Source organism: Apodemus sylvaticus, chromosome 9 (assembly GCF_947179515.1).
Source record: "Apodemus sylvaticus chromosome 9, mApoSyl1.1, whole genome shotgun sequence".
Classification (NCBI taxonomy): Eukaryota; Metazoa; Chordata; class Mammalia; order Rodentia; family Muridae; genus Apodemus; species Apodemus sylvaticus.
In genome coordinates, this window is record NC_067480.1 from 52,515,648 (window position 1) to 52,543,395 (window position 27,748).

Genomic DNA, 27,748 nt, shown 5'->3' on the forward strand with positions numbered 1-27,748 from the left:
ACTCCTCCTTTCTTCTTGTACCTCATTTGATGTGTGGATTATGTTTTGGGTATTCCAGTTTTCTAGGTTAATAACCACTTATTAGTGAGTGCATACCATGATTCACCTTTTGAGTCTGGGTTACCTCACTTAGTATGATGTTCTCTAGCTCCATCCATTTGCCTAAGAATTTCATGAATTCATTGTTTCTAATGGCTGAATAGTACTCCATTGTGTAGATGTACCACTTTTTTTGCATCCACTCTTCTGTCAAGGGATACCTGGGTTCTTTCCAGCATCTGGCAATTATAAATAGGGCTGCTATGAACATAGTAGAGCATGTATCCTTATTACATGGTGGGGAATCCTCTGGGTATATGCCCAGGAGTGGTATAGCAGGATCTTCTGGAAGTGAGGTGCCCAGTTTTCGGAGGAACCGCCAGACTGATTTCCAGAGTGGTTGTACCAATTTGCAACCCCACCAGCAGTGGAGGAGTATTCCTCTTTCTCCACACCCTCTCCAACACCTGCTGTCTCCTGAATTTTTAATCTTAGCCATTCTGACTGGTGTAAGATGAAATCTTAGGGTTGTTTTGATTTGCATTTCCCTAATGACTAATGAAGTTGAGCATTTTTTAAGATGCTCAACATATCATAAAGTTCACGTCTTTTTAAAAATACAATTAAGGGGTCTTTTTTTAATGCAATGGGAGTTGTAAATGGACCATAACTGTTTATAAAGTATTTTCATTACACAAAAAGGAAACTTCATGCTCATTAGCCATCATTTCCCATCATACTCTCCCTCCAGCCCCTGGCCACTTCTCTCCTTCTTGCCTCTATTCAGGACACTATATATGCTTGGAATCACAGTCTGTGCAGACTTTTGTATCTGGCACCTTTCACAGAGCAATTTTCTAGTTTCATGTGTGTTGCAATAAAGTATCAGAATTTTAGTTTATGACTATTCTGTTGTGCAGCTATAGTACATTTTGTTTTTACACTCAACATTTTTTGCCCATTATAAACAATGCTACTATGAAGATCTGTGTAGGGTAGAGAGGGAGGAAATAGAGGGGACAGGACAAGCCCCAGCATCCAAACGCCAATGTCCATTTAGTAACTCCTGTCTGATTCAGCAGATGACATCTTCCCAAGACTCACACATGAGAGTTAAAATTGATTTCCCACATGAATTCCTTGGGCAGTTCCCAGTCTAGTAAGGAAGAAGAATATATAAATAGCTAGTTTTGATTCAGTAGACAATAGTCTGCAAGTTGTGGGACCAGTTGACTTCCTAGACATAAAGACTGCTGGTCTGTGAGCTAAAGGATGATGCCTACATTGATTAACAAATGTTGACCGAGATCTCCTGCCAGTGATGGAGACCTAGAGAAGGCCTTTAAGCCAAAAAGCAGATGATGTGCACACCTTTTCATTTATTCAGATCACTCTAACCTAAGTGGAAGCAGTACTTTGGAAGATACAAGAGTGAGGGCATGGAGAGTGGGCAAGACTCGTCAGTCTTCTGGATCAGAGCTGAGAAAGACTAAACTGGCTTAGAAGTAATGGATGAAGTGTTTACAGGCTAACGATTACCCAACTTGACAGTGATTTAGGTGTGGTTAAAGAGAAAAGGAAGCATTTAAAATGACTTCCTCAGCCAAACAGAATACGACACAAATAGCTATTTTTCTTTTTACTCATTTCTACTTCGTTACCAGAATAGACAGATCCAAAAACAAAGGCAAGTTTGGACATCTGGGTATAAAGAAGACATGTTTTCAGCATTAGAGGTCATGACACAGGGTGGAAACTTTCAGAGGAAGAGACTGCAGTCATTCTCTGAAACGGTTTTTCTTCACAAGGAGTAATATAGTAACTCAAAGGTAGCTTTTCTTCTTCTCATCATAGGGCCTCTAAGTTCAAGTCTCAACATGGCTGAGGTTGTCTGATTTCTCCTGAGCCCGTTTGACCCCACCATTACAAACCAGGCATGTTCTCAACGAGAACTCCACAGGCCCTGTCTGTAAGCTGCTTTTGTGCTAGAGATGCAACCAACCACAGAAAACCCAAGGAAAGGGGAAATACTTCGTTTTGTGATTGTGCCAAATTTTGTTGGGAAGAGTTTGAAAACTGAAAAGGAGATGGATAATTTATCTGTTGATGTTCACATTTCTCTCTTCTGTGTCGACAGATAATTTTTAGATTAGCTGATGCTTCGAGAGGGATGCTGTATTCGAGGTAATTTCTTGTTTTGTGCTCCTATGTGGCTAACAGCTTCCTAGCTTAGGATTCCAGTTGATAAAACCTCCTTTTAAATGTTAATACAGCTGTTGGTGGTGTCTTACACCTTTAATCCCAGCACTTGGGAGTTGGATTTCTGAGCTTGAGGCCAGCCTGATCTACAGAGCAAGTTCCAGGTCAGCCAGGGCTACACAGAGAAACCCTGTCTTGAAAAAAAAATGTTAATGCAATTTCTAGATTTCCACCCCACCTTAATTTATTGCATGTGAAAAGCTATCTGACAGGACCTGAGAAGCTACATCTCCTCTGGAGACACACTAAATAAAATAGGTTTATTTATGGTATGAAAGAAAGATTACAGTTAACCTAAATGATAAATACCATGTGTGCTCACTGTGGTTTCTAGTGCATATGATACTTCTAGCTCCTTTTAATTTCCCTTAAAAATGGAGCCTGTGTGAGGAGACACACCCCTACCCTAGAGCAGTTTAGAGCAAAGACACAGATAAACCAAAGCATATGACAATGGTCAGCATGGCTATGGATTTTGGTTTGTTCTTTTGAGTTTCTTGGAATCCGTGTTATTTCAAATAATTTAAGGGAATACTATAAAATTTAAGGACATACCTAGACTTGAGAACAGTGGTTCTCAACCTGTGGATTATGACTACCTTGAAAGTCAAATATGAGATATCCTGCATCTCAGATATTTACATTGCAATTCTTAACAGTAGCAAAATTATACTTATGACACAGCAACAAAATAATTTGATGGTTGGGGGTCACCACAACATGAGGAACTGTATTAAAGGGTCACAACATTAGCAATGTTGAGAAGCACTGGCTTGGAAGGAACTAGAGATGCATTTAACTTTCCTATACCGGCTTCTGTTTGAAGATGTGTTGTTTTCTAAATCATGCTAGGAATGATCTTTCTTTCCCTCTGCAAATATTTGATTCTATTTTCCTTCTTGTGAGTGGTTTACCTAGGTTACACCCTCAAGAAACAGCGTTACTCTCCCAACTGCCTTCACTCAGTACAGTACAAGACTGTCTTGGCTGGCATGTGTCTACTAATCGGCAGGTTGTTTTGATGATGAATTTGTGCTTTGCTTTTCAAAGCCTTTCCTAGCAGCTAAACAAGCTAAAGCTGTGGAGACAGGAAGCAGCAACCTCAAGACTCTTTCCCTCACAAGTTTGTTCTACAATAGGTGACATGAAGACTAAGATCAGAGGTGAGAAGGCACCTATCTGCAGCCCATAGCAGTGCTGTGAGAGCCAGATTTCCCACTGATAGTCTGTGAAACTTGTGGTAGAGCTAGCTTCTGGAAGGTTGACAATTTATTGTGTTTCCAAGGCAATGGAATACTTACAAAAACAACTTCTTTCCTGCTCATCAATTCTAAGTGGGTCAATTACTACACTTAGGAACCAGACCAACCTCTGTATAGGTGCAATGGAAACTCATCTCTAAGGTGTAGCTCCCAACATCAAAGAACTTTGGCCTTAAAAGGATGCACACAACACACACACACACACACACACACACACACACACACACACACATCCCAGTTAAGCTAAATTGTATATTTACAAAGAATATGAAGCATAAAATACAATGTAGGGAACATAGTGACTTAAATCATGAAGCTGTAAAACAATTTTAAAGAGTCTAAGTTCAGTACAAATAAGCAACCTTTGAGACTTGAACCCAAACCTTCCAACAGATCTTGGTCTATTCCTTCCCCTCTGACACACTGCATCAACATTCTAACCTAATTTCAGTGGGTGGTTTTAGGTCCTCTAGAGGCTGGACTTAATGAAAGAGCTAGTACTGGGAGTTTCACATGAGAATCAAGGAGATTACTATTTAGGAGTCAGTAAGTTGAATGGTAAGAGGACTAGACCAAATCAAATTTCATTTTCTCCATCATTTTAGTGGAGTAACTGTATAGAAAGAAGAAAGAAAGAAAGAAAGAAAGAAAGAAAGAAAGAAAGAAAGAAAGAAAGAAAGAAAGAAAGAAAGAAAGAAAGAACTGAATTGGAAGGAACCTGAAGATTATCTACAGCCAATCCCTTGATGAGGCTACTGAAAACAAAAACAATAAATTACTTTTTTTTTCAAACAAGGTCAGACAAAATACTAAAGAGCCAATGTGTAATTTATTTGTGTAGGTGTAAGGTCTGATGCTTTCAATAATGAAGGAACAGAATTTTAAAAAAAAGAATAACTTTGTTCTTTCGACAAGACTAAGTCAGTTTTGTGCTCATATTTAAAGGAAATATGTTTCTAACTAGCTCTTCCTTGGCTGTGATTTTCCTTTCCATAGTCTCTGTTACCTGTTGTCAACCACAAACCCAAATCATTTCATGGGAAATTTCATGAACAATTCATAAATTTTGAATTGGCATCACTCTGAGTAGGATGATGAGGTCTAATATTATTCACATAAGATGTGAATTGCCTTTATTCAGTGGTTCTACAACGCATGGGCTACCATCACAATTACAAGTTAGTGGTGAAATGGCTCTCTGAGCTATCAGATCAACCACTGAAGTTATCTCACTGGTTTTGTTCAAATGACCTTTATTTTACTTAATGATGGCCTGCAGTGTATGAACAGTGATTCTGCCAAAACTTCTCTACTTAATAAAGAAAGAAAAAAATCAAATGCTGAGGTACTTAGTCAAATGCTGAGGTACTTAGGATGCACACTAAGGAGGGAAAGTCACACTAGTTTGCTGCTACACCTCTGTCTACAGAAGTTGCAGACAGTAGGCTTGGCAAAGATGGGAAAGACATTCATTTACAGAATTTTACTATCCAGGGTTTCAAGTGTCTACAGAGGATCTTAGAACATCTGCTCCACGGATAATGAGGGATAACTATACACAAAGAATTTGCACACAATTTGAGAGACCTATAGGTCATGGATGAATCTCAGATGAGACCTATAGACACTATTATCATATAAACTGTCTCTCATAAAGAATTTCTATTTCACAAGTAGTGGTTATCCATTGCAGCTCTTCTATTTCAGTTTAGCCCCATGTACAAAAAGATGTCAGTCAGCTCATAAAGATACTTTTCAGTCCAACTTTTAATGGGTGAATCCTTAACTAAAAAAAAATTACATTTTAAATCATGTTTAAATTTATAATATTCTATCTTTCCTTTTTATGTCATAAGCATCATAGTGAAATAAAATACGCCACTAAGGCTAGTGTGACTCAAGACTGAAGCATATACTGTCATGCTAAAAAAAGATATTAGAAAGATATAATACATACTTAATTAGAAATTGATTTTTCTTCTAGAAATTCTAATGGATTCTATTTATTCTCATCACAACATTTCTCTACATTTGAAAAAATGAAGTTCTAGCTTCCTAATTCTGGTGTTTTCTTTTGAAAATTCCAAGTGGACAGAATTTGATGTGTTAGTAACATATTAGGTAGGGGCGGGCCTATGTTTGGCTATATTGCACTCTTTTTTTGTCTTTTCTTTTTTTGTATTGTACTCTTGTATATGTAGCCAGTTTTGGAGACAGCATTGGTTGCCCTGGCAAAAAATGCCTGGGTCCTGACCACAGATCTGATTAAGTTACTACAACTTTCCTCTGAGCGTATTTCCTGTTTGGGACTAGGATATCCTTCACCTTCTAGCCCCCTAGCCACTTGTTTCCTTTCAGACTCTATGAGATACAGGTCCTCTGATGAGCCAACCTAGTACTTGTTCTGGAGCCTGTAAGTCAAACTAGGAGCTCAACATCCTGTGGCTCCAGTAACTAGTTTCAGAGTCATTTTCTCTCATTTTTCCATCAACTGTTTTCTTGCAATTCTCCTCATTATTAAAAGAAAGCAAGGTATAAGTAAAATCTTTTTTTAAAAATGAATTTGAACAATGTGATATACAGGCATGTATGTTGTCTCCTTCTGGATTCCAACTGAAAATACATGGCCTGTTCAGTCACTGGCACCAGTAGACAGGCTTCTTCATAAAAGATACACCATTCAAGCTGTGAGAGAGTAGGACCCAGCAGGAGCAGGGGACACCTGCGGCATACAGCAGCACAGCTGTGACCACTGTTAGATCTGAAGACAGGAGTTGCCAGAATCAGAAAGAAACAGAAGAGTAGCAGAGGCCATGTGACAAAACATGACTATAGCTGATTAAAATAAAACCAAGCCAACAGGCTAACCAGCATATTGTCCAAGACATATTGACATATTGTCTAAGACTATATGTCATAGCTATCAACTATATCAAGCACACTAAATCTTATTAATAGAATATAAGATTTCAAAACAAAACAAATATCATTCAACTCAAACAATTACAAATTGATTATAGGTGCCAATGAAAACAGAAATAGAAGCCTGATAAATAAATTTACTAAATGAGTTACTTTGGACCATTACTGGTCTAAGGCAAACCCTTAACTCTGATCTATATTATGACCTACAGTGCTTTGGATGACCACAGACTCTGAAAATCATATTAAAAAATTTAAAGGCAAGTTAAATTTTCAAAAAAAAAATCTATGGCCATTTTCTTTCATTTTCCATTAACTGCTTTCATGAAATTCTCATTTTTTATAAGAAATAAAGAATAAAGTCTCTCCCCACCCCATGGCTTTGAACAGTATACTATACATGCACAATAATGTAGATGACACTTGTCTTTGTTGCTTTAAAATAGTCCTGCCCTATATGCAACCATCAGAAAGTCACTCAGAGGTCAAAAAGTTTGGTTGCAAAAAAATCCCATCCGAGAACTGAGACATAAAGCATTCATTTCTAGGAGAGAAAAATTATTAGAATAATTAATTGTACACGCTCAAAACAATTTTTTTTTTGTTAGAAAATTGTTCTCTGTGATTCTGAATTCTTCCATGACCAAATCATTAATTCCACAAGTAAATAATGAGCTCTGGTTATTAGGTTCTTTTTGGATGGGAAGGTGTAAAAGAAACCCTACTGGGTACACAGTTATATTCCAAACCTATGGATGGTGCATCAACTCTATAGAGTCGTTGACAGTTGCAAGAAAAAGTTCACACATGGAATGACTCTGGAGCCTCCTATACAGAACAGCTGACTGTTTTAGACCTGTTTTAGAGTAAGGAAATGATCTTACTCAAGGGTTTATCAGAAAGTAGCAAGGAATTTTATTTATTTAAGGAAGAAATAGGTAATATGTTCACACCAATCATGCGGAGCCTTTGATGCCAAGAGAAGGCACTTGGATTTTTCCAGGGCTCTTTATATCTAAGATGAGAATGGAGCCCCACCTTCCCCTACTCCCCCCGGGAGAGGTCGCACAGTAGTATGAAGGAAGGATAAGGACAAACGAGAGCAGTGAGGCTGTTGCCATAACAGATGTGAGCTGGTGAGGCCTGAGCTGCAAAAGAATGAGCAAAGTATCAGTGAGCATGAGTGGACACTCATCCACGTCCCAGTGCCGACTAAGAGCAAGCACAGAGGCACCACTGACAGTGCAAGTTAATAAATGATCTCTGTCTGGAGAAAAGAAACTGATGGATTGGTTCATAAATGTTAGACTTAAGGGGTGGATAAGGCCTTCTACAGAGAAGATCAGGAGGAGACAAAAGGATAGGGCTGGAATTTTAAGAAGCCACAGGAGACTGAAATATCCTTAGGTCACCTGTGTTGAGGGTGAATGGTAATTTTAAGATGTCTAGAAAGCCATTGCCCACTCCTGTGTAATCCAGCCCCACCTCTTAGAGATGCCACTGTGAAACTCTTAAACACACAACCTCATAAACCTGAGAACAATGCCATCTACCATTCTGAGGATGACTAGGGTCCTCCCATTTTCTAGAAGTAGGACACTATGTCAGAGCAATTTGATTAAACAGAAGTGGTATCACAGTAAATACCACTGAGCCATTCAAAAATGTCAAACTGCATTATTCTAGGACCCAAAGAGTAGGTACCTTTAGTAACTTTCAACATAAATATAATGACCATAATTCAATTTTCAAATATGGAAAACACATTTATTAAAGAATTATTTACATGAGTATAATATTTTTAATCACTTCACTATACAAACTCCCAAATAAGATTACACAAATAAATTAAGTTACAGTGACTCCTTCAATCTGGCTACCCTGATATATTGTTTTCTATGTGTGCATTTTAATATAATGACCAGATCTTGGGGATCCCAAATCTTCATCATCTGAGCTCCCATTCAAAACATGTAAAAAAGACAGCAAAACATTTCTCTTATCTGTTCTACTTTCTGTAAATATTAAACATTTGAAGAGACTGCTCAGGGTTCCTGTGACATACACAGACTCTTCTGGGTAGGTGTCAGCACCTGGAATTTTGGAAATAATGACTGTTTTAGACCTGAACTTTACAGTGGAAAATAAGTATCAACAAAGGCAATATTGATTCCCCAAACCCTGCAGCCATTTAGAAGCACATAAGCATCTAAGATTCTAAACAACAGATCTAAGAGATTTCATATACATATACATATATGTGTGTATGCATATGTATATATATATACACACATCTATGTATGTATCTATGTATCTATGTGTATGTATATGTATGTGTGTGTATGTGTGTATATGTATGTATGTATAAAATACATTCTCGAATCCAATCCCTTCATGTGCCAAATGAGTAAGTTGATACACAGATAATATATGTCATGGTGTGACAAACTAAAACCCCTAACCACATCTCCCCATCTTGAGAAATCCTTAGATTTACGTTTTGAGTTGGGAGTGAAATAGAAAGTTTTTTTTTAAAAAAAAAATAATAATAATAAAGCAAACCAGTCTTGGTCTTCCAAAGATCAAGCAGCTACATCCTTATTCTAAAACCAAAACAAACCAAACAAACCAAAACCCCACAGAGAGATGCTAAGATTAACATCCCTAACTGGAAACTGGAAGCTTCCAGTTGGTTTGAACCTTGTGGCCCTGTTATCTCGGCCAGGAGCTGAGGTCAAGCCCACACACACTATGCACTTAGAGATTTGTCTTCTCTCTAATTTTCATGTCTCTCAAGAAGACTTCCCAACCTCCCTCTGAAGTCTGGGCTCTGTCTCCAGTGCTCACTCCAACTGCCTCCTAACCAGAGGAATTTCCTGGATTCTATTCAACTCAGTTTTCCTGATCCTTTTAACTAGTCTGCCATTAACATGCCTTCTGCTTCATTCCACAGATAACATTTCTAAATGATTTCTTCGGAATCACTTCAACTGCTTCATGAGACCCTGAAAATCAAGTTCCAGCACTGTTATCAGTTTTAAGCCCTTTGCTTTAACCTGGTCTGGTCGAATCCTACCTCCCTAGATGTACACGTCTGACTGACAAGAACATGGAACCATATTTGCAGTTTTGTTTCCTTACTAATTTCCTTCCTTCTCAGGTAACATAATCTTGGTCAGAACATGGGCCCTAGCTGTGGGATGCTAGGCAATATGTAAAAATGTGCAACTAGTTGTACCTGCTTAGTATTTCCATTTTCCCATCTATGAATTATGATATAATTATTATAATTTCTTAATGGGCTTTAGGGGGAGATTGAATGCCTTAAACAATGGAAAAGCAAGTAGAACAATATCTACAACATAAGTGCAAACTAAATATTAGCTGGCAATTTTCATCAATAGCACCACCCATTAGCATCCTACCTACCAGCAGCATCCATTTCAATTCCCAACTCTTCGTAAAGACTTACCATCCTACAAGAATTTGTTGTTGGGAGTGGGAAGTTAAGGCAAAGTGTCACACTCTAGCCAGGCTGGCATAAAATGTACTGTGTAACCCAGACTAGCCCACAACTCCTGGTAATCCTCCTGCCTCCAATTCCTGAGTACTGGGATTTGGGACTACAGCATGAGCTCCACACCAGCTCCGACATTAATTTTGACAGAGTGCTTGTTTGATACTTCTTCATTTCTGAAACATTGCAAGTTTATTTTCTTTTTGAACAAATATTTGATTAACTCCTATATGCTTCCAGCATTTGTGCTCAACACCTGGTTTAAATGAGCAACTGAGACAAGAGCCTCTTCCCAAGGAGCTAATCGTCTGGTATGCAAAACAGATGTTATCAATTCTTAATCACAATTTTGAGAACTCTGAAGAAGTCCCATGTTTTGATATTCAAGGTCTCAAAGAAGACCTTCAAGTGATAAGTAAAAGGGTATCCAAGACTATAAGGGTAGTGCATGCAAAGTCATTGAAGCATCATTTAGCACCATGAGGTAAGGTAGGGAAATGCCCAACTGTCATCATGTGGCTGTTTTCAGATGTTGTATTCTATTACAAAGCTTCTCAACTAAATCGCTGAGTCCATGAAAACAAGAAAACTCAACTAATGATGCAAGCAGGTCTGGTTTGCTTCTTGTCCTTGCCTTCTGTTTCCTCAGTGCCAGAACCGGTATCATTGTTAGGATGAGGAGCATGTCAATAAATCAGATGTCTACATGAACAGGTAGATGATGAAGAGATTTAAGTGTTTTGATCCTACATTATAGGGCCGATTATGAGCCAACAACATGATTCAGAAGCTGTGGAAAGGATTTCAAGATTAAATTAGAAACTAATGTGAACCATAAGCAATTCTGAATGACATCGTTAACCTGGTTACCTTGCCAACCAGCATCCTAGAGATAACGATGATGGTGGCAAGATGACAGTAATCATGATGTGGAGATAAAAGAGCTAGAAGTTAAGCAAAAAACTCTCCACCACTTCGAAGTGTCTCTTACTCATGAAGAACACAAATACAATTTGCATAATGGTACAAAGACAAAACCATGGTACCAATGACATTAGCAATGAATCACTAAGGTCAGAGAAAACACTCCCTTCCTGAGTCTCTGCTAAGAAACTGGAGACTTCTTGATCCCACCCAGCAAACCTCTCTTCTATAGCTTAGAGTTGGTAAACTTAGAGTCACAAGCAAAAAACAAAAAAGAAAACCTACTTTGTGAATGCTTTCCCCTGAGGCCTTAATCCCCACCCCACCCCCACCTCCTATCCCCCACTCCCCTCTGCCACCTGCTCCCCCAGCTTCAGGGACTAATTGCTGCTCACCATCTCCTGCTAAAAGCTCTGGGCATGTTGAGCATTTGTTGTTTTGACCTTCTTCTTTGAATGGTTAACTAGTTGATTAGGTAGGTGGGTCGGTGATGGCGGCACTAAAACCACATCACCGCTCAAAGAGAGTCCAAAGAAAGCCTCACTGACTTAGAGAACCAGACACCCCTCCAGTGAGTCACAAAAGCCCCCAGGTGTCATTTCTCTCCAAATTTGACTAAATTCTCAACAGAAAAGTTCCAACATCTATGAATAAATTTCTTAAGGAAAGAGGCAAACTATAATTTAGTTGAGAGGAGAGAAGAAAGGGATTTATCCCTGCCAACTGCCTGCTTTGAGGTAACTGCTTTCTGGGAGTTCCATGCCTCTAGTCTCAGACAAGTGAACCCTGTTGTCCCCAACAATGTTTGTGCAAGTAATCAAAAAGAACAATGACCTTAGACAAATGAAATGAAACTTGCTTCTGGGAATTTAGTGGCATAGTATTTTTTTTTCCAACTTGGTCAAGGTCAGCATACTGTCAACAAGAAATACTTGAAGGAAGATAACCACACATGGCAATCACAGTAATTACAGGGAATTTCTTCACTCATGAAAATAGAAAGGGGAAGACATTAAAAAGAAGAGTCCAGAGCTAAAGGAAGGGAGGCGATGAGAGCCCTTCCCCCATAGCAGAAGTTTGCACGCCTGCTCTTCACAGTAACGATCGCAGATTCATTTCTTCTGATCTGCCTATGGCGATGACTCATTCTACTTCTTGGAACTGATAAATCAATATTAATTTTAAAAGTCCTTGCTATTAAAGTCTCTGCTAGATGAGTTGCCTTTAAAAGAGGGTGGTTGAGAGGTAGCTAAAAAGATAAGTGTATTAATTCAGAGCATGGAAGTGAACCAAATTCTTAGCAAATTCCGTATTTTGGAAGTACCAATCAAACATACTTCAAATGACAGAATGCCTGGTGAGTTTTTAACAGTCAGAAAAGCTGGCTGCAGTGCATCAGAATCAGGGCAAATACGGTGGTCTGCTGATTACGTTACAACCTCAGTACTCATCTTTTTTTTAAAATCTTACTTTGCAAGCCCAGCCTGGGAGCGACACTTAACCATGAGAAGCCAATTATTTCTTTCTGTGCGTCTACCACAGAGAAAGTCATTTGTCAAAGACTGAGCAAGAATAAAGTTTTTAATTACTCTGCTTTGCAGATATAGCTTTTTATTAAATGCCAATCATTTTTTCTATGCCTCTCTATGGAAAAGGAGTTGGGGGGGAGGGGAAATACAGACTAATTGGAGAACTCATTCATGCTCAACCGGGCCACTTTGACATGCTCTATCCACTGTGATTTGGGGAGAAATTAAAAGAACTGCTCTCATGGAAAAGTAAACAGGTATTTCCTGAGTTTGGTCTCTAGACTACATGGTCAGTTTGCTGAAAAATTAACAAAAGGCTAGAAAATATATATAACCAATGACGTATGTTATCTACCCCCTCCTACTATCAGCCACAAATGATTATGCTCTCGGGAACCTGCAGCTATGAGCTGGACTCACACTCCAAAACCCAACAGAATCCTGTCTTTTAAGATCTCCAGAACACTATTATACAACATGCATACAAAATGCATAACTTTAGAGAGGAAATATCTAAAACACAGCTTCCTAACCCTTCCTTCATCATACTTCTTTAACTGAGCCATAATAAACCTTCTTCTGTAACACACAAGACATGAGAATCAGGTTACACTTAAGTATCGTCAAGTAAGTGTATTCATGTATGCTGTGAGCCAATGAGTCAAAATTATTCAATTAATGAATCTAAAGGCCTGCCCCTAACACACAGGCAGTTACATGTCTCATGTAGCCCAGGTTAGCTTCATACTTGTTATGTAGCCAAGGATAAATTTGATCATTCTGATCCTCCTGCCTCCACTAGATTATAGGAATGTGCTATCATGCCTGGTTTATGCTGTGCTAGGATCAAAGCCAGGGTTTCATGTATGTTAGACAAGTATTATGCCAACTGTACTACATCCCCAGCCAAGACAATAACATTTGACCAGGGAATTTCCTTGTGGGAGGTGGACATGAAGAGAGAAATGAGAAGCACACAAAAGACTTTACATCCTTCTCCATGGGGCACACATCTTTGCATTTGCCATTATCTTCCTTTTCTTTAACTTCTTTCTCTTCAGCTTTCTACTTCTACCCCATCCTACTTCGTCAATGGCCATTTGGCATCAAATCCTAAGAGACAGTAGGAAAATGAATTGGTGTCTATGAAGCAAAACCTGTCTCAAGGTAAATAAAACCAACGATCTGCAAGTGCGTGAACTTGCCAGCTTCTCTTTTAGCTATCTCCTTGTAAAGGTTCTAAAAGGGGAAAAGTACAAAGCTTTGAGCCCAACCCAAAGAGTTGCAAAAGAAAATACATGAGTTTATAACAAATGGTTGTACACAGAGGACATCAGAAAAGCATTTTGCGTAAAATCACTAATGTTGAATAACTTTCAATAAGGGCAAGGCTTTATTATCTAGTAAACGAAGATGTCTTAAGTATCCCTTTAAAAGAAAGTTAGGATCCCTTAAACATGATATACAGAAACCTTTTAACGATTGTTTAGCTGTGAATGTGTATTACCAGATACAGAGACCTGCATCCTCTGAAGAAATTATTGAATTTCTCTTCTATAGATGCTTTCCTTTCAATGGTCTCTTCATTTGAAATGGAGTTTATACAATAAATAGCTCTTACTTGTGAGAACCAAAGGATGTTCATAGTAAGAGTTTTCTAGTTGATAAATATATAGTCTTCTTGCCATTGCTATTGGGGATTTGAAGGATTTTAACCTAAATAAATATATTTCAACAAATAGTAAAAGGAAACATACTAGCATCTGTACCAGCATTTGTGCTTACTACAGGATTCTTCTTGGCACTACCCTGAATTCAAGTAGATGTAGTACTTACATGAATGCCATGCTTAAGAGCCAAGCATGAACTAAGACCTTCACAATGACCATTTCAGTTTATTTCACAATGAAATCGAGGTGGTACTCATTTAGGGTCCCATTTTACAGAGATTTAGATTGTTTAAATACTGGTCCAAAGTCCACTTGAGAATTGAGATATGAGCACAGGCAAACTAATTCAAAACCTTCAGAACTTACCTACTTACTTACTTATCACAGTTTTCTAGGATGTAAAAAGTAAAATCCTGACCTGGGCAGTGGTGTCACACGCCTTTAATCCTGGCACTCAGGAGGCAGAGACAGGTGAATCTCTGAATTTAAGGACAGCCTGGTCTACAAAATGAGTTCCAGGTCAGTCAAGGCTACACAAAGAAACCCTATCTCAGAAAAAAAGAATAAATAAATAAATAAAATTCTGAATGCAAAAGTTCTTGGGACTAGTTATTAAATAAAATATTATTTCTAAGCTTTATGAGAATTAGCTAGTTTGTAAATAGTAGCTTGTCAAATTAGTGCAAAACTTTAAATGTGTTCAAATTTCACAGATCACTATAGTTTTGAAATAAACCATGCTGGTCACAAGAACACAAATTAAAAAAAAAAACTTACAGAAGAAATGAGATCAAAATTGTTTACCTGTTACTTGAACTGAGGAGAAGAAGTTGAGAGCCAAGAACAGCACCCCGAGTGTCATTGTCATGACGAGGGTCAGGACTGCAGCCCCTCCTCTGTGAGCACGGCAGAGTGTGGTGTGAATTGAAGTTGCAACTGCCAAGGTCTATGACTCTCTGCCATCCAGGGCCACTTTACAGGGCACATGATCAAGGGACTCAAACCACAAGGCTTCGTGACTTTCACACAGGATATTACATTGTTTTTGATGACTTGACTTTTACTTCTTTTAGCGACCAGTCCCTGTGTGTGTGTGTGTGTGTGTGTGTGTGTGTGCACTGAAGAGTGTCAACCGCCAGATAATGTGCTCAGGAGAGTTAATGCTGATGAGTATCAGCACTGTGAAATATGGGTGCTTGGGATCCAGCAACAACAAAAGCAGACAAAGAGGCATTCTAAGGAAGAGAGAAAAACCTCTCACAGAAGAGAAACTCTCACAGACAAGTCCAAAACACAAGGCTGTGTGGGAAGTTGGGAGATTTCTATGTAAGTTTTTAAATTCTACATAAATGTTATGAAATTGATGTTTGGAATAGTCTTAAGGTAATCCTATGGAATGCATGTACAACTCACTTCTACCAATTTTGAAAACAACTTCCAAGTACACACTTGGCAAGCACCCAGACATCTGAGCAGCTGCAGGAATTTCCAGAGCAAAGAGGAAGTCACGAAAACACCATATTTTCTTAGGGAAACAGGAGACAAACAAAATACTCCATGTTCCCTATGTCCCTCAAAGAACCATTCAAGAAGCAGACCATTGAAAGATGCAGTGCAGAGACATCCCAGGGCCTCTGGAACCAGCTCTCCACACCTCTCCCCGCCTCCCTGGCCTTCTGTAGACAGGGCTAGCCCACCAGCATGGCCAGCTCCACATTCCTCTCCTGGAGCCTTCCTTGCTCGCCCTGGTCAGCGTCTGTACTCAGCAGCTTCCCTGATATTCTGGGTTTTATATACGCTATAAACATCCTAGTTTGTGGTCATGTGTATCTCATACACATTAGCTTTCTCAAAATGTTCTTGGTGATTTGCTTTCCTTTCCTGATAATCTGAGCTTTGGGAAACCAGCCTCATTTGTGATTTTGTATTTATTTTAAAGAATGATTTATATTGTTTTCTATTCTGACTACAAAAGTATGAGCTATATTGCATATGTCAAAAATTTAGTAAAAGAAATATAAGCATAAAGTCAAGGTTGACCTATATTCTTACCAAATTGTAAAAATACTTAGCATTTGGACCATTACTTTGCATGTTGTTTTGTTTGTAGTTTTCAATAGAAATGTTATCATTTGTTAATTTCTAAAGCATCCACTTGTGATATAAGTATTTTTGTTAAGTTTTAGCTCGTATATAAAATTTAACTATTAAAAGTATTAATCAAACACCATATGATGTTTTATAGCCATATATTTTTAAATGTTTAAATCAGATTGAGCATTGCTTCTTCACATATTTATTATCACTGTGTGTGTATGCGCACGCATACAGGGGTTTGTGCCTGCGTATGTGAAAGCCAGAGATAGATGCCAGGTGTCTTCTAAAGTCACTCTTCACCCTATTTGTTAAGAAAAAGTCACTCACTGAACCTGGATTTCACAGTTGCCTAGATTGGTTATAGAGCAAGCCCAGGAATCTACCTATCTTGTCCCTTCCTCCATCATAGCACTGGTGTATAAACCCATGCCATACTTTACATGGGACCTAGAGAGCTGACTTCAGGTCACCAGGCTTACATGGAAAATGTTTTAAGAATTAGCCATCTTCCAGCCCTATTTATTAATTTTTATGATCAAAATATTTAAACTTTTTCTAGCTATACGTGTGTGTGTGTGTGTGTGTGTGTGTGTGTGTTTTCCCACTCTATCCTGTAGTAACATACTAAAATGTCTTGCTTTTATTAATACCTGTGGCTTAATACCCATTAATCAACTTTCCTCTCCTCTTCTTTCCCCAGCCTTTGGTTACCACTTTTCTACTCTCAGTTATCTTTAAACAGGGTCTCTATATGTAGCCCAGGCTGACCTCAAACTTGTAATCCTCTTGACACAACCTAATGAATGCTAGTATTATAGATGTGAACTATAATACCTGATTCTACTCTCCGGTTCTAAGCAATCAATGTTTTTGTTTTGTTTTATTTTGTTTTGTGTGTTTCATCTTCAATTGGATTAAATTATGTGATACTTGTCTTTCTATGGCTGACTTATCTCTCAACAGCAGTATACAGAATAAAAAAAGATTTTCACAAAATCCATATCTGACAGAAGGCAAACATCCAAAATATTTAAAGAACTCAAGAAACTAGACATCAACAAACTAAATAATTTAATTTTAAAGTGGGGTACAGGTCTAAACAGAGAATTCTCAACAGAGGAATTTCAAATGGGTGGGAAATACTTAGAAATGTTCAATATCCTTTGCCATCCATGAAATGCTAATCAAAACAACTCTGAGATTTTCTGCTATACCTGTCAGAATGGCTAAGATCAAACACACAAGTGACAGCTCATGCTAGCTAAGGTGTTTAACAAGGGGGAACATTCCTACGTTGCTGGTGGGAGTGCAAACTTGTATAAGCACTTTGGAAATCAATATGGCAATTTCTCAGAAAATTGGGAATCTACCTAGCTCAAGACTCAGCCATACCACTCCCGAGCATGTAACTAAGGGACACTCCTCCATTCTACCACAAGGGCACTTGCTCAACTGTGTTCATACAACTATATTAGTAATAACCAGAACCTGGAAACAACTTAGATGTCCCTCAACCAAATTATAGATTTTTTTAAATGTGGCACATATTCACAATGGGCTATACTCAGTTGTTAAAAAAATAACATCACAAAATTTGCAGGCAAATGAAAGGAACTAGTAATTATCATCCTGTGTGAGGGAACCCACACCCCGGGAAGGCAAACATGGTATATACTCACTTATAAGTGGATATTATTAGCTAAAAGTAAAATACAATCATGCCACAATCCACAGACCCAGAGAGGCTAAGTAACAAAGAGTGCTTAATGGAGGGGAGGGACGACACAGAATATTCCTGGAAAGGAGAAATAGAATGGATTTCCCAGATGAGGATGAGAACAGGAGGGATTGGGTGGTTGAGGGTGGATGGAATGAGAAAATACCGGGAGAGACAACTCGGAAAGGAGAGGGGCATTTGGGGAATGAGTTAGAAACCTAGTGCAATGGAAACTATATGGAATCTACAAGGGTTTCACTAGCAAAGACTCTTAGTAATGGGAGACACGGAAGCTACAGCCATCCTTAGCAATGAGGCAGGGCCTCTGGTGGAGGGATTTGGGGCATCAACCCAACCATACAACCTCTGACCTACCATGTCATGCCTGCATGATATGCTGGCACTGGAGCTAGCACAGTCATCATCAGAGAGACCAGAGAGACGTCATCCAATAACTGATGGGAAAGGATACAGATACCCACAGTCAAACATTAGGAGGAGCTCAGGGAGCTCTGCAAAGGAAGGGGAGTGGGAAAGATTGGAGGAGCCAGAGGGGTCAGGGGCACAAGAATGCAGCCCACAGAATCAACGGACTGGGACCCAAGTGAACTAACTCACAGAGATCAGGAATCCTGTATGGGTCTGACCTAGGTCCTCTGCATATATGTTATAGTTGTATTGCTCTATGTTCTTGTGGGATTCCTAACAGTGGGATCTAGGAATATCTCTGACTCTTTTGCTTGCTTTTGGGACCTTTTTCTTCCTACTGTGTTGCCCTGTCCAGCCTTAATGTGATGGCATGTGCCTGGTCTTATTTTAGCTTGTTATGCCATATTTGGTTGATGTCCCTGGAAGGCCTGCTCTTTTCTGAGGGGTGGGGGTGGAGTGAGGTCCAGGAGAAAGGGGAGAGAGTAGGGGAGTGTAGCTGGACACTTGACTACTTTATGGGTTTTTTTCTTCCACCCTTCTACACACCTTTCCTACTCTTTCAACTCATTAGCACTAGATAGGAGAGAAACAAGGATAGAGGTGAAAGGGGCTGATATTATCATTGGACTACTTCCTGCTGATTAGGGGCATTAGGGGCATTGAGTTCCTTGGGGTAAGTTTGATATTTGCAGTCAAGATACCTAATTATTTCTTCTTCTTCTTCTTCTTCTTCTTCTTCTTCTTCTTCTTCTTCTTCTTCTTCTTCTTCTTCTTCTTCTTCTTCTTCTTTCTTCCTTCTCCTCCTCCTCCTCCTTTTTCCTTTTTTGCACATAACTACTTTAAAAAATCACAACCAACAGCCTTACCTCTTGGGTCCATAGCATTTATATAACCTCTGAAAAGTCCCCAGAATTCCAAACATCACACACTCACAGAAATTAGCTTCAGCTGGCAAAGTCATGCCCCTACTAGAGCACAAGGCAAATCATAGTCAGCTGCTGTGGGCAGTCTGAAGCAGCCCCTATAACATAGGCCTGGGATTAAAATGAATACATAGTCTTAAAATATTTCAGTATTTTTTTTAAGAAACCAAAATTCTCACTGTAGGAGAGAGACTGAGAAGAGAAGGAGGGAAAACTGCAATTGAGATGTAATAGATGAGAGAAGAATAAATAAAAAGGAAAAATTCTAAAACAATAAGTTTATGTTGTAAATTATTTGTATGTGTACATGTGAGTGCAAATGCCCAAGGAATTGAGAAGGGGATGTCAGAGCCTTTGGAGCCCAAGTGGGTGCAGAGAATTGAAGCGAAAGCAGCAAGCACTCCTAACCACTGAGCAATCTCTCCAGCCTCTTGACTTACTTCTCTTAATGTAAAGACCGCCATTTCTGACCACACATCTGCATCTCCTTCTTTTTCATTGCAGAGTCTATTCAGACCGTGTGCTCCTCAACCATTCATGAATGAACAGACTCTTAGGTTACCCCCGTGTCTTGTCTGTTGTGAGTAGTGGTGAGGTGTACATTGGACTGGAGATAGCGCCTCTACTTCTGATTGAATTTCCCTTGGATGTACTCTCCCATTAGCAGAACAGTCGAATCATGTGGTGACTCCTTTCCCCAACCAACATTTCAAATCCTCACCAACAGTTACCACTCTTCTTTTCAGCAATATCTGTTCTCACTCTACAGATAAGATACCTCACTAATAATGCTTTGATTTGCATTTTCCTGATAATTAATGATGTTGAGCATTTTCCTGTATTTGTTGTCTATTTGTGATGGCATCTTTTGAGAAATGTCTATCAAAGCTAAAAACTCAATTTTACTTGAGTTATTTACAATTTATCCATTGGGTTTCAGAGTTCTTTATATATTTGAGATGTCAACCCTTTATCAGATAGATATTTTGCAAATATTTTATTTTTTAATGTTTTCAGTCCTTTAAAGATTTATTAAACCGGTATACTACATCTATTATAAACAACTTATAACTTCTCATTCTTTTTTAAATATAATGTTTTTGCTTTTTTAAAAATTGGATATTTTATTTGCTTACATTTCAAATGTTGTCCCCTTTCCTTGTTTTTCCTCTGCAAATTCCCTATCCCATCCCCCCTCCCCCTGCTTCTATACGGGTGCTCCCCCACCCACCCATCCACCTACCCACCCACTCCCACCTTACTGCCCTAGCATTCCTCTACACTGGGGCATCAAGCCTTCACAGGACCAAGGGCCTCTTCTCTCATTGATGCCAGATAAGACCCCTTCAGCTCCTTCAGTCCTTCCACTAGCTCCTCCATTGGGGTCCCTGTGCTCAGTTTCATGACTGACTGAGAGCATCCACATCTGTATTGGTCAGGATCTGGCAGAGCCTCTCAGGAGACAACTGTATCAGGCTCCTGTCAGTAGTGTGGAGACCACTTCTTGGTCTCCATAATCGTGTCTGGGTTTGATGTATGCATGTAGGATGAATCCCCAATTGAGGCAGTCTCTGGATGGCCTTTCCTTCCGTATCTGCTCCACTCTTTGTCCCTGTATTTACTTTAGACAGGACCAATTCTGGGTTAAAATTTTGGATGGCCCCATCCCTCAACTGGAGGGGCAGCAGCATGCCTAACCTCTAGATATGGTCTCCACAGGTTCTCCCTCCCCTTTGTAGGGTATTTCAGCTAATGTCATCCTGTGGGGTCTGGGAGGTTCTTGCTTTCCTAGCATCTGAGACTTTCTGTTTGCTACCCCTAGTTCCCCATACCCCATTGCTCTACACCTCTGTTCAATTTCTTGACACTCTGAACATCTTATCCATCTCCTCTCATACCTAATTCTGCCCCTCTTTTCCCCCTCCCACTCCTCTCTTTCTCCCAAGTTCCTCCTATTTTCTGCTTCCTTTGACTGTATTATTTGTCCTTCTAAGTAGGACTGAAGCATCCACTCTTTGGACTTCCTTCCTCTTGAGCTTCATGTGGTCCATGAGTTGTATGGTGGGTATTCCATAGTCTTTGCCTAATATCCACTTATCAGTAAGTACATACCATATGTGTTCTTTTGTGACTGAGTTACCTCTCTCAAGATGATATTTTCTAGATCCATCCATTTCCCTGCAAATTTTATAAAGTTACTGTTTTTAGCTGCTGAGTAGTACTCCATTGTGTAAATATACCACATTTTCTGTATCCATTCCTCTGTTGAGGGACATCTGGGTTGTTCTAAAAAGTCTTTCTTATTTCTTCCTTGACCAAGTTATAATTGAATAGAGCATCATTCAGCTTCCATGTGTATGTGGGCTTTTTGTTGTTTTTGTTGTTACTGAAGACCAGCCTTAGTCTATGGTGATCTGATATGGGATTATTTCAATCTTCTTGTATCTGTTGAGGCCTATTTTGTGACCAATTATATGGTCAGTTTCAGATAAGATACCATGAGGTGTTGAGAAGGTATATTCTTTTGTTTTAGGATGAAATGTTCTATAGATATCTGTTAAACCCATTTGGTTCATAACTTCTGTTAGTTTCACTGTGTCTCTGTTTAGTTTCTGTTACCATGATCCATCCATTGATGACAGTGGGGTGTTGAAGTCTCCTACTATTATTGTATGGGGTGCAATGTGTGCTTTGAGCTTTAGTAAAGTACCCTTGCATATGGAGCATAGATATTCAAAATTGAGGGCTCATCTTGGTAGATTTTTCCTTTGACCAGTATGAAGAGTCCTTCCTTATCTTTTTTGATAGTTTTTAGTTGAAAGTTGACTTTATTCACTATTAGAATGGCTACACCAACTTCTTTCTTGGGACCATTTGCTTGGAAAACTGTTTTCCAACCTTTTACTCTGAGATAGTGTCTGTCTTTGTTTCCTGTATGCAGCAAAATTCTGGGTCCTGTTTATGTATCCAGTCTGTTAGTCTATGTCTTTTTATTGGGGAATTGAATCCATTGATGTTAAGAGATATTGAGGAATAGTGACTGTTGCTTCTTGTTATCTTTTTTATGTTATTTTTATGATTGTATGGCTATCTTCTTTGGGGTTTGTTGAAAGAAAATTACTTTCTTGCTTTTTCTGGGCTATAGTTTCCCTCCTTGTGTTGGAATTGTCCATCTATTATCCTTTGTAGGGCTGGATTTATGGAACGATATTGTGTAAATTTGCTTATGTCATGGAATATTTTGGTTTCTCCATCTATGGTAATTGAGAGTTTTGCTGAGTATAGTAGTCTGGGCTGGTATTTGTGTTCTCTTAGGGTCTGTAAGACATCTACCCAGTATCTTCTAGCTTTCATAGTCTCTGGTGAGAAGTCTGGTATAATTCTGATAGGTCTGCCTTTATATGTTACTTGACTTTTTTTCCCTTACTGCTTTTAATATTCTTTCTCTGTTTTGTGCATTTGGTGTTTTGACTATTATGTGATGGGAGAAATTTCTCTTCTGGTCCAATCTATTTGGAGTTCTGTAGGCTTCTTGTATGTTCATGGGCATCTCTTTCTTTAGGTTAGGAAGGTTTTCTTCTATAATTTTGTTGAAGATATTTACTGGCCCTTTGAGTTGGGAATCTTCACCCTCTTCTATACTTATTATCCTTAGGTTTGGTCTTTTCATTGTGTCCTGGATTTCCTGGATGTTTAAGGTTAAGAGATTTTTGTATTTTGCATTTTCTTTGACTGTTGTGTCAATGCTTTCTATGGTATCTCCAGCACCTGAGATTCTCTCTTCTACCGCTTGTATTCTGTTGGGGATGCTTGTATCTATGACTCCTGTTCTCTTTCTTAGGTTTTCTATCTCCAGGGTTGTCTCCCTTTGTGATTTCTTTATTGTTTCTATTTCCACTTTTAGATCGTGGATGATTTTGTTCAATTCTCTCACCTGTTTGGATGTGTTTTCCTGTAATTCTTTAAGGAATTTTGGTGTTTCCTCTTTAAGGGCTTCTACCTGTTTACCTGTGTTCTCCTTTGTTTCTTTAAGGGAGCCCTTTTATGTCCTTCTTAAAGTCCTCTATCATCGGGCAGCGGCGGCAGCGGCGGCAGCGGCAGCAGCGGCAGCAGTGGCTGCTCCAGCTGAAGGGCCATCAGCAGTGGAACCAAGGCGTCACAGGGACCAGTTAGGCCCTGCGCCCACGACCACTGACCTTCGCTGACCAGCCGGGCAGCAAGCAGCTGCAGTTGTGCGGCGCCTTTCCTGCACGGAGGCCACTTCAGAACTCGGCCTCCCACCAGTCAGGAGAGAAGCATCCATCTTGGATCCGTACTCCAGGAATTGGACAGACTGAGGTACACAAACATAATCCGAGGCCAACACCGCGGTGGTCTGAGCCCGACGGGCGTTGGCCTGCACCCAGGCCCTGGGCGGGTCGGGGGGCCATCGGGGTGCCAACCCAACCAGGAGGTTTTTTGCCCAGGCCTGCGAGCGCGCCGCCGCCATTTTGCCTGCAGGACGACAGAGAGCTCAGGCGGGCAGACCTGTAACAGGCATAGCCTAAGGCTAACAAAGCGGGGGTCCAGGCCCCAAAAGGCACAGGACTGACCCCAAGAACTGGGCGGCTTGGTGGGCCATCTGTGAGTCAACCCGCCCAGGTGATTGTTAGCAAAGCAGACTCTCCCGGCGCTTTCAGGGAGCGCGGGCGCGCACGCCCGCCATCCTAGTCACCTGGCAAACCCAATTATCAGTCATAGCCCCAGGGGAACTTTGCTCGGACCTTGGCCTCCCAGGCTTTTGCCTGGACTCAGGGACTGGGCGGCCAGGCTAACTTTGTGTGCGACAGCCCGGTTGGCAGATCGGCTGCCCAGCTGAGTGAGCGGAACACAGGGGAGGTCACAGTAGCATACACGGTCGGCACTCCCTGGGAGTGCACACGGGCTCCATCTGCTCCACAGACACAATCTGGGGCAAGGCCTCAGGCAGAAGCCCCTAGCTCTACTCTCTCCGCTTCCGGATCCAGATCAGTCTGGGCGGCAGCATTACATCTCCAAGTCCTGCAAGTGGCTAGCTGGGCTTCCGGGCGGCCAGCTGGGAGAAGTCAGTGTGCTCCAGTGAATCCAGCGGGCCCCAGCGGGAGCCTTCGGGTGCCTGCTTTGGGATCTGAACAGCCTGGGCAGCAGCACACTGTCTACAAGCAGTGCAGGAGGTAAGCTGTGCACCAGAGGCCAACTGGGAAGGGGCAGCTTGCACTGGTGAGTCCAGCACTGACAAGATAAACTAACACCAGTGAGATCTAGATGGCAAAAGGCAAACGCAGGAACGTCACTAACAGAAATCAAGGCAATATGGCAACATCTGAACCCAATTCTCCTCTACCAACATGTCCTGGATACCCCATCACACCAGTAAAACAAGATTTGGATTTAAAATCACTGGTCATGATGCTGGTACAGGAACACATGAAGGTCATACATAAAGAAATTCAGGAGAAAATGGATCAAAAGTTAGAAGCCCTTGCAAGGGAAACACAAAAATCATTGAAAGAAATCCAGGAGAATACAAAAGCCAACAAGGAGGAAATGCAAAAAACACTTAAAGAAATACAGGAGAACTTTGCTCAACAGGCTGAGGTCATGAAAGACGAAACACAAAAATCTCTTAAAGAAATACAGGAGAACTTTGGTCAACAGGCTGAACTCATGAAAGAGGAAACACAAAAATCTCTTAAAGAATTACAGGAAAACACAAACATGCAAGTGAAGGAGCTAAGCAAAACCATCCAGGATCTAAAATCAGAAGTAGAAACAACTAAGAAAACTCAAAGGGAGACAACTTTGGAGATAGAAAGCCTTGGGAAGAAATCAGGGGACAGAGATACAAATATCAACAACAGAATACAAGAGATAGAAGAAAGAATCTCAGATGCTGAAGATTCCATAGAAACCATGGACTCAACAGTTAAAGAAAATGCAAAATGCAAAAAGCTTGTAACCCAAAATATCCAGGAAATCCAGGACACAATGAGAAGACCAAACCTAAGGATTATAGGCATAGATGAAAGTGAAGATTTACAACTTAAAGGGCCAGCAAATATCTTCAATAAAATTATGGAAGAAAACTTCCCTAACCTAAAGAGAGAGATGCCCATGAATATACAAGAAGCCTACAGAACTCCAAACAGACTGGACCAGAACAGAAATACTTCCCGTCACATAATAATCAAAACACCAAATGTTCTAAACAAAGAAAGAATACTAAAGGCAGTAAGAGAAAAAGGCCAAGTAACATATAAAGGAAGACCTATCAGAATCACAGCAGACTTTTCACCTGAGACTATGAAGGCTAGAAGGTCCTGAGCAGATCTCATGCAGACTCTAAGAGAACACAAATGCCAACCAAAACTACTATATCCAGCAAAACTCTCAATCACCATAGATGGAGAAACTAAGATATTTCATGACAAAACCAAGTTTACCCAATATCTATCCACAAACCCGGCCCTAAAAAGGATAATAGGAGGACAACACCAATACAAGGAGGGAAACTTCACCCTGGAAAAAGCAAGATAGTAACCTTTCATCAAACCCAAAAGAAGTTAAGCATTCAAATTTAAAAAATAACGTCAAAAATGATAGGAAGTAACAATCACTATTCCTTAATATCTCTTAACATCAATGGACTTAATGCCCCAATAAAAAGACACAGACTAACTGAATGGATACGTAAACAGGACCCTACATTTTGCTGCTTACAGGAAACACACCTCAGGGTCAAAGACAAACACTACCTTAGAGTAAAAGGCTGGAAGACAATTTTACAAGCAAATGGTCTCAGGAAACAAGCTGGAGTAGCCATTTTAATATCAGATAAAATTGACTTTCAACCCAAAGTCATCAAAAGAGACCCCGAGGGACACTTCTTGCTGGTCAAAGGAAAAATACAAAAAGAAGAACTGTCAATCCTGAACATCTATGCCCCAAATGCAAGGGCACCCTCTTTCGTAAAAGAAACTTTATTAAAACTCAAAGCACACATTGCACCTAACACAATAATTGTGGGTGACTTCAACACTGCACTTTCCTCAATGGACCGATCAGGAAAACAGAAACTAAACAGGGACACAATGAAACTAATTGAAGCTTTGGACCAATTAGATTTAACAGATATATATAGAACATTCTATCCTAAAACAAAAGAATATACCTTTTTCTCAGCACCTCATGGTACCTTCTCCAAAATCGACCATATAATTGGTCACAAGACAGACCTCAACAAATATAAGAAGATCGAACTAATCCCATGCCTCCTATCTGATCACTATGGAGTAAAAGTGGTCTTCAATAGCAACAGAAACAACAGAAAGCCCACATACACGTGGAAACTGAACAATACTCTACTCAATGATACCTTGGTCAAGGAAGAAATAAAGAAAGAAATTAAAGACTTTTTAGAACACAATGAAAATGAAAACACAACATACCCAAATCTATGGGACACAATGAAAGCAGTGCTAAGAGGAAAACTCATAGCCCTGAGTGCCTCCAAAAAGAAAATGGAGAGAGCATACATTACCAGCTTAATGACACACCTGAAAGCCCTGGAACAAAAAGAAGCTATTTCGCCCAGGAGGAGTAGAAGGCAGGAAATCATCAAACTCAGGGCCGAAATCAATCAAGTAGAAACAAAGAGAACCATACAAAAAATCAACAATACCAGGAGCTGGTTCTTTGAGAAAATCAACAAGATAGATAAACCCTTAGCCAGAATGACCAAAGGGCACAGAGAAAGTATCCAAATTAACAAACTTAGAAATGAAAAGGGAGATATAACAACGGAAACTGAGGAAATCCAAAAAATCATCAGATCCTACTACAAGAGCCTATACTCAACACAACTGGAGAATCTGGAGGAAATGGACAATTTCCTTGACAGATACCAAATACCAAAATTAAATCAGGACCAACTAGACCATCTAAACAGTCCCATAATGCCTAAAGAAATAGAAGGAGTCATAGAAAGTCTTCCAACCAAAAAAAGCACAGGACCAGATGGCTTCAGTGCAGAATTCTACCAGACCTTCAAAGAAGAGTTAACACCAATACTCTTCAAACTATTCCACAAAATAGAAACAGAAGGAACACTACCCAATTCCTTCTACGAAGCCACAATTACGCTGATACCAAAGCCACACAAAGATCCAACAAAGAAAGAGAACTTCAGACCAATTTCCCTTATGAACATCGATGCAAAAATACTCAATAAAATTCTTGCCAACCGAATCCAAGAACACATCAAAACGATCATCCACCATGATCAAGTAGGCTTTATCCCGGGAATGCAGGGTTGGTTCAATATACGGAAATCCATCAATACAATCCACTACATAAACAAACTCAAAGAACAAAACCACATGGTCATTTCATTGGATGCTGAAAAAGCATTTGACAAAATTCAGCATCCCTTCATGCTTAAAG

At 39.8% G+C, this 27,748-nt stretch overlaps 1 protein-coding gene across 2 annotated transcripts in view; it reads right to left on the reverse strand.

The window, feature by feature from the left end:
- Nucleotides 1-15,115, reverse strand: part of Cd28 (CD28 molecule) — a 29,657-nt gene extending 14,542 nt beyond the window's left edge. For both annotated transcript variants that reach the window (XR_007979468.1, XM_052192803.1), the window contains exon 1: nt 14,927-15,115. Coding sequence is in view for 1 of the 2 variants with exons in the window: in XM_052192803.1 (XP_052048763.1) it covers nt 14,927-14,990 (64 nt within the window). In the remaining variant the exon portion in view is untranslated. The remainder of the gene's footprint in view (nt 1-14,926) is intronic.
- Nucleotides 15,116-27,748: the final 12,633 nt, after the last annotated feature.